General features: G+C 43.6%; 1 protein-coding gene across 1 annotated transcript in view; it reads left to right on the top strand.

Moving 5' to 3' along the window:
• Positions 1-12,546, top strand: part of LOC126292062 (uncharacterized) — a 53,251-nt gene that overhangs the window by 13,654 nt on the left and 27,051 nt on the right. The window contains exons 3-4 of the mRNA XM_049985866.1: positions 3,357-3,450; positions 10,564-10,649. Of these exons, the coding sequence (XP_049841823.1) occupies positions 3,357-3,450; positions 10,564-10,649 (180 nt within the window). The remainder of the gene's footprint in view (positions 1-3,356; positions 3,451-10,563; positions 10,650-12,546) is intronic.

The following is a 12,546-nucleotide window of genomic DNA, read 5'->3' on the forward strand; positions in this document are numbered from 1 at the left end:
CATTTTGGTCCCATAGGAAGTTACCAGAAATTTCCAAATTATACTGCGTAACTGAAAGTCATCCTTCCAACCATTTATCAATGTGGAAAATACCCGTAACAGGAAAACGTGCGGCCGACGCCACAAAATCTGGACTATGGAGCAATGGAAGACAGTCATTTGTTTGCAAGAATCTTGTTGCACACAAACTTTTGGCAGAGTATACGACCCAACAATAATACACGCCGGAGGGTTAATGACGACATTGGCAGCCATTACTTGGTACTTTGCAAGGTCACGTTACTGCCACGGATTATGTTACCAGTCTGCCTGATCAGAGTGTCATGCATCAAAGCCTTTGTCTCTACCAAACAGAAAGGAACGTATAGGAGTTCATAAATATCTGTGAAACGTGGGACTTAGGGAAAGCAGACGCACGGATACACACACAAGTGGAAGCTCCACTACTCTAATATAACGATCCATTCAACTTAAACTCGCTGAATCCGGACCTCGGCGTGGTCGTGCACTCTCGCGACTACATCCTTCCCTCGGGCAGTGCATATATCGCCAGCTCCCTCGGCGAGTAGTGGCGCTCTTGGACCTCACTGCTGCTCCGTCCCAACTCAGCTCCGACATACGACGACCCGAACATACTAGAGGTGTCCCCAAAAACAGTACCACAGTACTCGCTATCGATAAACGCCGCTGCTGCCACTCACGGACAGGCAAAGCGAGCAAACGTAGTGGCGCCTGTGAACCCACTAAGAAAACGTGAGCCGGAGCACGGCTCAATCTGTAAAACAATACACTGACGACCCAAAACGTTTATGACCACCTGCTTAATAACTTGTTTGTTCGTCTTTGGAAATAAATATAGCACTGCTTCCGCGCTTCAGGAATCCGACAGTCTGTTGGTAGTTTTGTAGAGGTATGTGGCATTAGACGTCTACAAACAGGGCGTGTAATTCGCGTACATAACGGGTCGCTAATACGCGTAACCGGTGATGGCACCCGACAGCCACCCAGATGGGATCCATAGGATTTACATCAGGCGAATTTCGTCGGTGAGACGTCAACGTGAGTTCAGTACAATGCTCCTCAAACCACAGTAGCACGGTTCTGACTCCGAGACATGGACAATTATGCTGCTGAAAGATGACATCGCCGCCGGGGAAGACACCAAGCATGAAGGGATGCAGTTCGTTCGTACTTGTTAGCGTGTCTTCAAAAATGGCTCTGGGCACTATCGGACTTAACTGCTGTGGTCATCAGTCCCCTAGAACTTAGAACTACTTAAACCTAACTAACCTAAGGACATCACACACTTCCATGCCCGAGGCAGGATTCAAACCTGCGATCGTAGCGGTCCCGCGCTTCTAGACTGTGGCGCCTAGAACCGCTCGGCTACCCCGGCGGCAGCGTGTCTTCGATTACTGCCAAAGGTCGCATGCGAGCGCAGGAGAATGTTTCCCATTGCATAATACTGCTCTCACCAGTCTGCGTCGGTGAGGCGCTGCACGTTTCGAGCCGCGGTTCACCTCGATGAAGGCGTTTGTGGAAACGACCAGCGACTTAGTGTCACAAAATAAATTAAAAAATGAAATGACCGTGTACCATTGTTGGTTGGGAGGTTCCATTCGAGAAAGTTCGGCTGCAGAGTGCAATTCTTATTTCCGTGGGCGCCACATTGGGCGACTTGCGTGCTGGTGAGAGGATGAAATGATGATGTGGACAATGCAACACCCTGCCCACGAGCGATCTCCTACCCAGCCGGGAATCTAACTCAGGCCCGCTGCATGAGGGGCTTGCACGTTACCACTCAGCTAAGCCGTCGGACTTTGTGTAGTAAAAATAAGATTCACCGGAAGAGCCCATCCGTTTGAAGTGATCGATGGTCGAATATCGTTGGCCTTGTGCACACTGCAAGAGTAACTTACGATGTCGTTGAGGCAAGATATGAACCCGTTACGGGTGGTCTGCTGCGGAGCTCCAGGTTCAACAATGTATGATGAACGGTGTGCTCTGAAAACACCTGTGCGTGCACCAGCATTGTGCTATATCGGCAGAGATGCCACTTTACAGAGCAAACAAGCCGCCTAACCTCATGTTCTGTGAAGAGTCGTGGTCGCCCAGCCATTTAGCTCCTAGTGGTAGTTTCATCGACAGAAGCACGTGAACATGTGAACAGCTCGATACACGTACACAGGCTCTGTCTAATAATAATGTGCCCTTTGTCAGAGTCGCTTTCTCCATGGATCTCCCCATTTGCGACTCTCATCTTCTCTAAGGTGATAGCCCCTCCGTGTCTCGTTATCTGCTCCACCTGTATGTTTTTGTTACCGCATCACGTGCCCACAAAGCCACGAGGCGGCATCCCAGGTCGCGATGGGCAGTGGTCATAATGTTTTGGCTTATCAGCATATTTGTAACGTGGTGATTTTGAATATTCAAAGAAGATACAGATTACTGGTAAAAAATTTCGAAAGATCAATGTAAGCCTGACTAAGCACAATGGTAAAATCAATGGTGTGTTAGATAATTTGCCATCTTTCCACATTATTATCCAGCATTCAAAGGGTCACCCTTAAATATTCCGTTCTTGTCTATGGGCATAGGGGGTTCAATTACATAAAAATGTTCTGGGGTAGCTGAACCAAAAGCCGCGTTTTATTGGCAGAACACTTATAAAAAGCAACAAATTTAATAAAGACTGATACACTATATTTGTCCGTCTTCTGCTAGAGCGTTACTGTGTGGTATGGGATTAACGGAGGACAAAATGTTCAAATGTGTGTTAATTCCTAAGGGACCAAACTGCTTAGGTCATCGCTCCTTAGAGTTACACACTACTTAAACTAACTAATGCTAAGAACAACACATACACCCATGCCCGAAGGAGGACTCGAACCTACGGAACGGAGGACATCGAAGAAGTTCAGAGAGAGGCAACTCGTTTTGTACTACCGTGAAGCTGTGGAGTGAGCAACACGGTAATGATACGTAAGTTGGGGTGGCAATCATTAAAACAAAAGCGTTTTTTGTTGCAGCGAGATCTATTGACAAAATTTCCTTCACCGACGTTCTCCTACAATACAAAAATTATTTGCTGACTCCCACCAAGATAGAAATGAAGATCATAAAAAATAAGTGAAATTCAAGCTCTGACAGAACGATTCAGCTGTTCATTTCTTGCAAGTGCAATTACAGGATGCACCAGTCGAGAAACAGCCTCAAAGTGGACCTACAAACCCTCCGTCTATCACTTGACCGAACTGCAAGGTAGTCATGTAGATGTAGATACAGATGTAGAATTTGTCTCTGGAAAATTTTATGACACTATAAGTCGCGCACTGAGATGCACTCTTACGTTTCAGATGGGGAATGTGAGTGTCCTCGCATTCATTGTGGTGCGGAATATGAGGATGACCAACGCGGTTTTGCTGCACTTCTTAAAAAATAATGGATCAGGTGAGAAGGTTATCCATCCACAGGAATGATACTTGCTTCACTACCTACATGCATAGATTCCCGCCCAGTGCTTGGAACGGCAATGCACGTATATGGTGCACAGCCACAAAATCTTAATTATCACCTGCAAAAAGTGAAATACTGTAATTACTTTTAGTCTGTTAATAAAATGTGACCACATTGACGATACGTAAAATTCTCCAAGTTTTGGTTACTTAAAATTTTGTACATGGCTGGAGCAGTAACGGCTGAATGAAATCTTCTTGTAGAAGTAGAAAACAGCCAGCCAGCTGGAAATTTAAAGGTTTATTAAAAGCCCTTTCCATGGTTTCAACATTTATAAACATGGAGGTCAAATTTTATATTTAATGATGCCGTTTGGCTATATTTTAACGTATCTGTACCACATCTAATGCAGTTGTCTGTATTTTCCTCCTGAACGTTTTTTATAAATGCTGCAAACATGGTAGAAGGAGTTTTAATAAATCCTCCAGTTTGCAACAGATTGGCTGTTTACTATTTCTCCAATAAGGTTTTGGATACTGCTGCAAATGATCTTCCTCAGGTTGCTTTGATGACAGATGAATGACAAAAACTTGAGTCCATATAGAGTAGGGGAACAGAGCATCAGGAGAAGGGCTGATGGATCTTCAGTGGTGGCGTTTTTGCTTTATTTCTTGTCATTGGTGAGAACATACGTCCTTGATTGGCGTTTGCGTTATTTCTTGCCATTGCTGTAAACGGGTTGCAGAGTTTTGTGTGTGAGAGTGGTGATGGAGACTGAAAGCAAGTGGCGGACGACATCCGCGATCAAATGCTGTTTACAGAGAAGTGACGAGTGTTGGGGGAGAGGTCTCCGACACTGGAGTGACCCAGTGAGGCGCAGAGCTCAACGAACTGTTGTCAGCAGGTAGTCCTGGCCAGCGGCATGTGTAAGTTGCATCACCCACTGGAGTCAGCGTGGCCGGTGCTGTGGCCGAGCGGTTCTAGGCGCTTCAGTCGCAGGTTCGGTACCTGCCTCGGTCATGGATGTGTGTGATGCCCTTAGGTTAGTTAGGGGACGGATGACCTCAGACGTTAAGTCCCATAGTGCTTAGAGCCATTGAAACCAATTTGAGTCAGCGTGATGGCCATAGCCAGCAGGAAATTCACACTGTGGCTGATGTATGACTATGCCTTCCAAGCTGCTGGCGCGCCTCAGGGCGCAGTATCCAGCACAGGGCAGAACGGTGCTCAAACACCAGCGCCTGAGATGATCTATGTTGAATTTGCTTGAATGCTGTGTGCGATGACCAGCGTCTGTCGAAGCTTTCAGGACAGGCTGCACAGTGACAAAGAGATTGCGACGCCCCCCAGCCTTGGTTCGAGCAGGCGTTCCACTAGAATGGTGGCCTCTATTGAGTGGTTTACCAAGAAGAGGGAGACCCAGTACAAGTTGTCTGTACTGCTACTGTAGACGAAGTCCATTGTTGATGACTAGAATGGTGGCCTTTATTGGGTGGTTTACCAAGAAGAGGGAGACCCAGTACAAGTTGTCTGTACTGCTACTGTAGACGAAGTCCATTGTTGATGACTGGACGGACCATCAGGCGTTGCAGTACTCTCTGCTCTGTGTGGAAGGCAGCAGATGGAGATGGCAGTAGGCGGTGTCATGTACACACCCCAGTACTGTCATCTACAGAGAGTGTCAGTTGAACTTCTGGGAATAATTGTCTACATATGAGACCGAGCGTCTGATTTGGGAAGGAGTATTTATGATAGTCAACTGGCCAGTACTTCTTCAACAGCAGCACTCACACTCCCGAAAACACGTGGAGTTATCGAGGCTTCGCCATTGGGTGTCGACGACTTCATTCGTCTTGCTCCTCTTGTCTAATCAGTTCTTGAAGGAGCCTAGCCAGAGGTTTAGTATCTGTCGGCTGTTACCTCCGTGCTCAACTTGTCCAGGTGGGAAACGGAGACCTGGATTTTTTTGCCGTATACACTCGTTGAGTAGACTGAACGACACCTAGGAAACTTCCCAGCACGGATATGTCCCATCTGCTCCAGTGCCTCAAGATTGCAAGCAACTCTGCACCAAATACGCTCAAATCATTTGGCAAACAAATTAAACGTACGTGCTATTGCGAATATGGACAACCCTCAGCTGTAGAACTGAAGGACGACAACGAAAATTTGTGCCGGACCGGGACTCGAAGCCGAAATTCCCCGATAACGCGAGCGGTCGCCCTATCAATTTTATTTTTTTTGTATGCCCCAGAATTCCAGGAGTCGCTCGCACTTTCGGATTGTGAAACATTCAAACGTGTCTTCTCGAAATTTCTAAAGGCGATTCCTTTTGTATTTCCTTCAGAGCGTCACGTCAGCAAAATAAACATCAGCATCTCATAGCTTGGACGTTCCAGCTGGCAGCAGGATCATGAAAGACGCATCACAGAAAATTGGAAAAGAACTGCTCGCACCTGGGTTTGCGAACAAGTGCTACCATTTGGCTACCCGTGCACGACTCATGGCAGAGCTGAAAGTTCATATGTCGTCAACCACGCTTCTACAACACGTACATGTTCATCCAGTATGTATATTCCAGTACAGGGTATACATTTTATCTGAAAGTCGCGTACGCGTCGGCGGATAAATACTATATTGCAGTGCACGCATGTCCCAAGGAACTCTGCACCATATATCGGAATAGCAAAGGCACTGCGACATCGTATCGTACCATAAGCATTTTCCCTCATTTTACACTATTTTTGTTGTGTAAGATATGAAGCAAAGAAGGGAAAGCAGAAAGGTGGAAGGAGTATATAGAGGGTCTATACAAGGGCGATGTTCTTGAGGACAATATTATGGAAATGGAAGAGGATGTAGATGGAGATGAAATGGGAGATATGATACTTGTGAAGAGTTTGACAGACACTGAAAGACCTAAGTCGAAACAAGGCCCCGGGAGTAGACAACATTCCATTTGGATTACTGATAGCCTTGGGAGAACCATCCCTGACAAAACTCTACCATCTGGTGAGCAAGATGTATGAGACAGGTAAAATTCCCTCAAACTTCAAGAAGAATATAATAATTCCAATCCCAAATAAAGCAAGGATTGACCGATGTGAAAATTACCGAAATATCAGTTTAATAAGCCACGGTTGCAAAATACTAACACGAATTCTTTACAGACGAATGGAAGAACTGGTAGAAGCCGACCTCGGGGAAGATCAGTTTGGATTCCGTAGAAATGTTGGAAAACGCGAGGCAATACTGACCCTACGACTTATCTTAGAAGCTAGATTAAGGAAAGCCAAACCTACGTTTCTAGAATTTGTAGACTTAGAGAAAGCTTTTGACAACGTGAACTGGAATACTCTCTTGCAAATTCTGAAAGTGGCAGGGGTAAAATACAGGTAGCGAAAGGCCATTTACAATTGGTACAGAAACCATATGGCAGTTATAAGAGTCGCGGGGCATGAAAGGGAAGCAGTGGTTGGGAAGGGAAGGAGACAGGGTTGTATCCTATCTCCGACGTTATTCAATCTGTATATTGCGCAAGCAGCAAAGAAAACAAAAGAAAAATTCGGAGTAGGAATTAATATCCATGGAGAAGAAATTAAAACTCTGAGGTTCGCCGATCACATTGTAATTCTGTCAGAGAGAGCAAAGGACCTGGAAGAGCAGTTGAATGGAATGGACAGTGTCTTGAATGGAGCATATAAGATGAACATCAACAAAAGCAAATGGAGGATAATGCAATGTAGTCGAATTAAATAGGGTGATGCTGAGGGTATTAGATTAGGAAATGAGACACTTAAAGTAGTAAAGGAGTTTTGCTATTTCGGGAGCAAAATAACTGATGATGGTCGAAGTAGAGAGGATATAAAATGTAAACTGGCAATGGCAAGGAAAGCGTTTCTGGAGAAGAGAAATTTGTTAACATCGAGTGTAGATTTAAGTGTGAGTAAGTCGTTTCCGGAAGTATTTGTATGGAGTGTAGCCATGTATGGAAGTGAAACGTGGACGATAAATAGTTTAGACAAAAAGAGAATAGAAGCTTTCGAAATGTGGTGCTACAGAAGGATGCTGAAGATTAGATGGGTAGATGACATAACTAATGAGGAGGTATTGAACAGAATTGGGGAGAAGAGAAATTTGTGGCACAACTTTACTAGAAGAAGGGATCAATTGGTAGGACATATTCTGAGGCATCAATGGATCACCAATTTAGCATTGGAGGGCAGCGCGGAGGGTAAAAATAGTAGAGGGAGACCAAGAGATGACTACGATAAACAGATTCAGGAGGTTGCAGTAGAGATGCATCAAAACAGTCTCTGGACTGAAGATCACAACAACAAAAACAACAGATATGAAGCTTTTTTTGTGCAGCGCTTGTAACTGTTATGAATTCTACATAGTGCTGTATACTATCTAAAAGCTATTTGGAGGATATTGTTATTTCTTCAGTTTTATGGTGAGTATAATTCAGTATACTTTTAAAAGTAGTTACATGACGTCATATTTGCAAGTGAATTTGGTTTCTTTAATTTCTTAATAATTTTCCCCTCCTGGAAATAGAAATTTATGTTGGTTCCTAATAACTTCCATTTTTAATTTCACGTCTTTTACTTGTAACAAGTTTTCGGTTATAATGCTTCGTAATTTTATTTCAGTTACTGACTACTTGTTTGTTCTAGGTTAATAATGGAACATAAAGTCTATTAAATACAGTATTGACAAGTTTTCTTTAACTGAAACACTTTAACATTTGAGCAGAATATTTGCTGCGAAATACATGTCAATGTTTTGCCTTGGAGTAGTGTTCCACATACAGAAAAAGCAAACTTTTCCAGTGTAATGTCTATAATTTCAGGAAAAAAATGCAGCAAAAAAACATGAATGCTTTCATTTCAAAAAGGGGTAAGAAAATATATCAAACGTCTAGTGCAGTGCTGGGAGTCTTAAAAGTGTAGAAGAGTCTCCCCTTGTGGTTATACGAAAATAAATTAAAATATGAAAGAATCATCAGAAATGCAACGTTCTTTATTGAAATAATTACATAGTGGCGTTCAGTAAGTAATACAACACATTTGTTTTCAGCTAATCTCGCTTGAAAAAATGCCTAATTTGTTTTCGAACATCATGGAATATTCCCGCTTCAGCCTCTATAGACTCATGAAGTTCCGATAGGTGGTGGCGTAAGTAGTCTTCAATATGGCGTCTGTGACGGATGTGCGTTCCACGCAGAGAGCCGTCATTGAGTTTGTTTTATCGGAAAATCGGAGATGTCTATGGAGGTATGGAAGTGAACAAAAGCACGGCGAGTCGTTGGGCAAACCTGTCCCATCTCCCACATGCCGACCGGCCGTACACAGATGCGACGCCTGCAGTGTTAGAACGTGTAGACAGTCTCATTCGAGGTGATCGACGGATCACAATCAAACACCTCGCTGCTTAAGAGGACGTCTCTGTTGACAGTGTTACCACACTCGTCCACCATTTGGGTTACTCAAACGGGAGTCCATAAAGCGCAACGAAAGACCTCCTGTGTGGAATTTATGACACGTTACGAGGCTGATCGTGTCAATTTTTTGTCGATCGTCGTCACAGTAGATGACACATTTGTGCATGACGTCGAATTGGAAACAATACTGCGATCCATCGAGTGGCACCTCACGACCTCCCCTATGAAGAAAAAGATCAAAGCCGCATCCTCAACCGGGAAAGTCAGGCGACAGTCTTCTGGATCTCTGAAGAGGTTACTCTGTTTGATGTCCTTCCTCACGTTGCAACCATCAACTCTGAGGTGTATTATGCTACCTCAAGGAATTTTAGAAACTATTTCAACGTGCTAGTCGCCACACAAATGCAAACGAACCTTGCCTTCTCAACGACAACGCAAAGCCTCACACAAGCCGGCCGGGGTGGCCGAGCGGTTCTAGGTTTTTCAGTCCGGGACCGCGATGCTGCTACGGTCGCAGGTTCGAGTCCTGTCTCGGGCATGGATATGTGTGATGTCCTTAAAGTTTAAGTAATTATAAGTCTAGGGGACTGATGACCTCAGATGTTAAGTCCCATAGACTCAGAGCCATTTGAACCATTTTGGAGACTCGCACAAGTCTGCACATCCTACAAGAGGCCAGGAAACTTCATTGGATCGTTCTTCCCCATCCATTCCACAGCTCGGATCTCGCACCTTCCGTCTGTCTGGCCCAATGAAAGATGCACTGCGCGGGATTCAGTACGTGGATGATGGGGAGGTTATTTATACAGCAAGACGTTGGCTCCGACGATACCGTACGAGCATATAGGCCATCCCAGTGAGGTGGCGTATGGTCGTCGCATTGAACGGAGATTACGTTGAAAAACAGATTTTTGTAGACCAAAGAATGGGGAATAATATGGGGCATTGGAATCCTGAATGAAATCAATCTGCTTGAGAAAATAAAAATATGTTGCATGTGCTCGTACATGTCAGTAACACTGTAATTAGAGAAATGAAAAGGTATTTTATTTGCTGTATCATGTTTCGCGTTCTTGCACCAAATTTTTATTTGTTATCAATACCCACAAGTTCATGCGTTAAATATCCAAAAATAAAAAACGTTATTTTCATAAATATGAGCCGGCCGTTGTGTCCGAGCGGTTCTACGCGCTTCAGTCCGGAACCGCGCTGATGCTACTGTCGCAGGTTCGAATCCAGGCTCGGGCATGGTTGTGTGTGATGTCCTTAGGTTAGTTAGGTTTAAGTAGTTCTAAGTCTAGGGTACTGATGACCTCAGATTTTAAGTCGCATAGTGCTTAGTACCATTTGAACCATTTTTTTGAACACAGTTAGTTACTGTCATCTACATTAGTAAGCAGTCAATTCAGTAAATTCCAGTCTTCAAAAGTTATTTTTTTCTACTTTTTTCATAATTGTCGTATAGTTTTAGGAAATTAATTCCCGAGCACTGACTTTCAGAGATGGCCGGTTTGTGACATCTAAAAATTGTTCGCGATCTCTTTAGTAGGCAAGTTTGCAACCGATTCCAGCCCTGGATAAACGTTCGTAATTTGATGCTACTGTACATATCTATACTAAAGCTTAACACAGTCGGTACTGAAGAAGGTGTGATGTTGCAGCCCCAGTGGTGATGCTGGCTTTGATGTTGGTGGTTTCCAATGCAGCCATTCTCCTGGACGTCGTGTTGTTCGTTGGCGCTTTCAGAGTAAGTAAGGTTTAACCATCTGTGCTAGTCTACACAATGTTAAGCGACACTCTCTCGAGTTAAGGCAATATCATAAATAAATAGGGTGTTTAAGACAGAGGAAAATTCTGAAGCCAGTTATTAAAATAGGTGTAATTACTAATGTTCCACATCTTCTTCTAAACCACTGGATCGATCTGAGTCAAGCTTGGTACACATACCACTTATTGTCTGAAAGATGTACATTTAGGTTAAGAACAACCTAGCTCCAGTGGAGTTAGGGATGGGAGTGCAAAGGTTTGGTAATGCCTGGTCTTGGACTCCCTGCATGTCTTGGATGCCCTGCAGGACTTCCACGGTGTGTGGGTCATATCAGAATGTCTTCGGGCGGTATTTGTGTGGACACGCATGGTTGAGTGATGGGGAAGGAAGAGGTAGATAGTGTGAGTGGGGAGATCATGAGATAGAAAGGGAAGAGTAACAGATGGACAGATGGAGGGGAGGAGTAGATTAACAAAGAGAGAGGGGTAGGAGGAGGTAGGTAGATAGAGGTGGGGCGATGAGGTGGACCTAGAGAGGCAGGATTAGGAAATGGATGTACAGTTAGGGGAGGAAGAGATGGACACAGAGAGGCTGGAGGAGGAAATGAACAGAGAGATGGGGAGGGAGGATGAGTTGGGCAAAAAGAAGGGAGTGGAGGAGACGTGTGCAGTATACACTCAGGAACATTGAAAATAGCGCTTCAAGAGGGGAGCGTCATTCAAAAACAAATTTAGTGGACATGATGACACAGATAACATTTTGGAGTTATAACAAAATCAAGACAAACAGGTATAGTGAGTACAAGTAAAAAAAGTACATTTCAACATCAGTAACACGTTGAAATATATTTTACTGCAGTACTTGCTCCATCAGAAGTAGTCACAATCAACCTACAGTAGCCCATTACAAATAGTATTGTAAGGTGCTTAAAAAAATCAGGAAGGGAAAGAGTATGTGTTATGCAAATAGAATAGCTAATTCACGGGATAAAGCTAAAACCATATGGTCAGCTCTGAAGGAAGTGTCTGGCCAGCAACACAAGGTCGACGATATAAAGTCAATTCGCAGTAAAAATGTTTCACTTACTGATAAATCAGATATATGTACAGCATTTAACAATCATTTTCTTAGCATTTCTGGCGAATTAAATAAAAAATTAGTTTCTAGAGAAAATCATATAACTTTTTTGACAAATGCCTTTCCGCGATTGATTTCTGAAATACTCCTCTGTGATACAGACAAGAGGGAGATTGAGTCAATAATTAAATCACTGAAGACTAAGGACTCTCATGGTTATGATGGAATGTCTTGCAGAATATTAAAGTACTGTGCTGCACATGTTAGCCCTGTATTAAGCCATATTTGTAATTTTTCCTTTAGGAATGGTCAGTTTCCTGAGCGATTAAAGTACTCAGTAGTAAAGCCGCTTTATAAAAAGGGAGAAAGGGACAATGTAGATGATTTTAGACCTATTTCTATGCCATGAATGTTTGCAAAAGTTATTGAAAAGGCTATGTATGTAAGGATAATTGATCATTTTATATCACACGATTTGCTATCAAATGTACAGTTCGGCTTTAGAAATCGTTTAACAACTGAAAATGCTATATTCACTTGTCTCTGTGAGGTACTGGATGGGATAAACAAAAGGTTTCGAACGCTTGGCATGTTTTTTTATTTAACTAAGGCATTTGATTGTGTTGATCATAATATATTGCCCCAGAAGTTGGACCATTACGGAATACGAGCAGTAGCTCACAATTGGTTCACCCCTTACTTTAGCAACAGGCAGCAAAAGGTCATTATTCAGAATGTTGATAACGGCTGTGATGTGGGATCTGAGTGGGGTACTGTCAAGTGGGGGGTGCCCAAGGGA

The sequence above is a fragment of the Schistocerca gregaria genome, chromosome 9 (genome assembly GCF_023897955.1).
Source record: "Schistocerca gregaria isolate iqSchGreg1 chromosome 9, iqSchGreg1.2, whole genome shotgun sequence".
Classification (NCBI taxonomy): domain Eukaryota; kingdom Metazoa; phylum Arthropoda; class Insecta; order Orthoptera; family Acrididae; genus Schistocerca; species Schistocerca gregaria.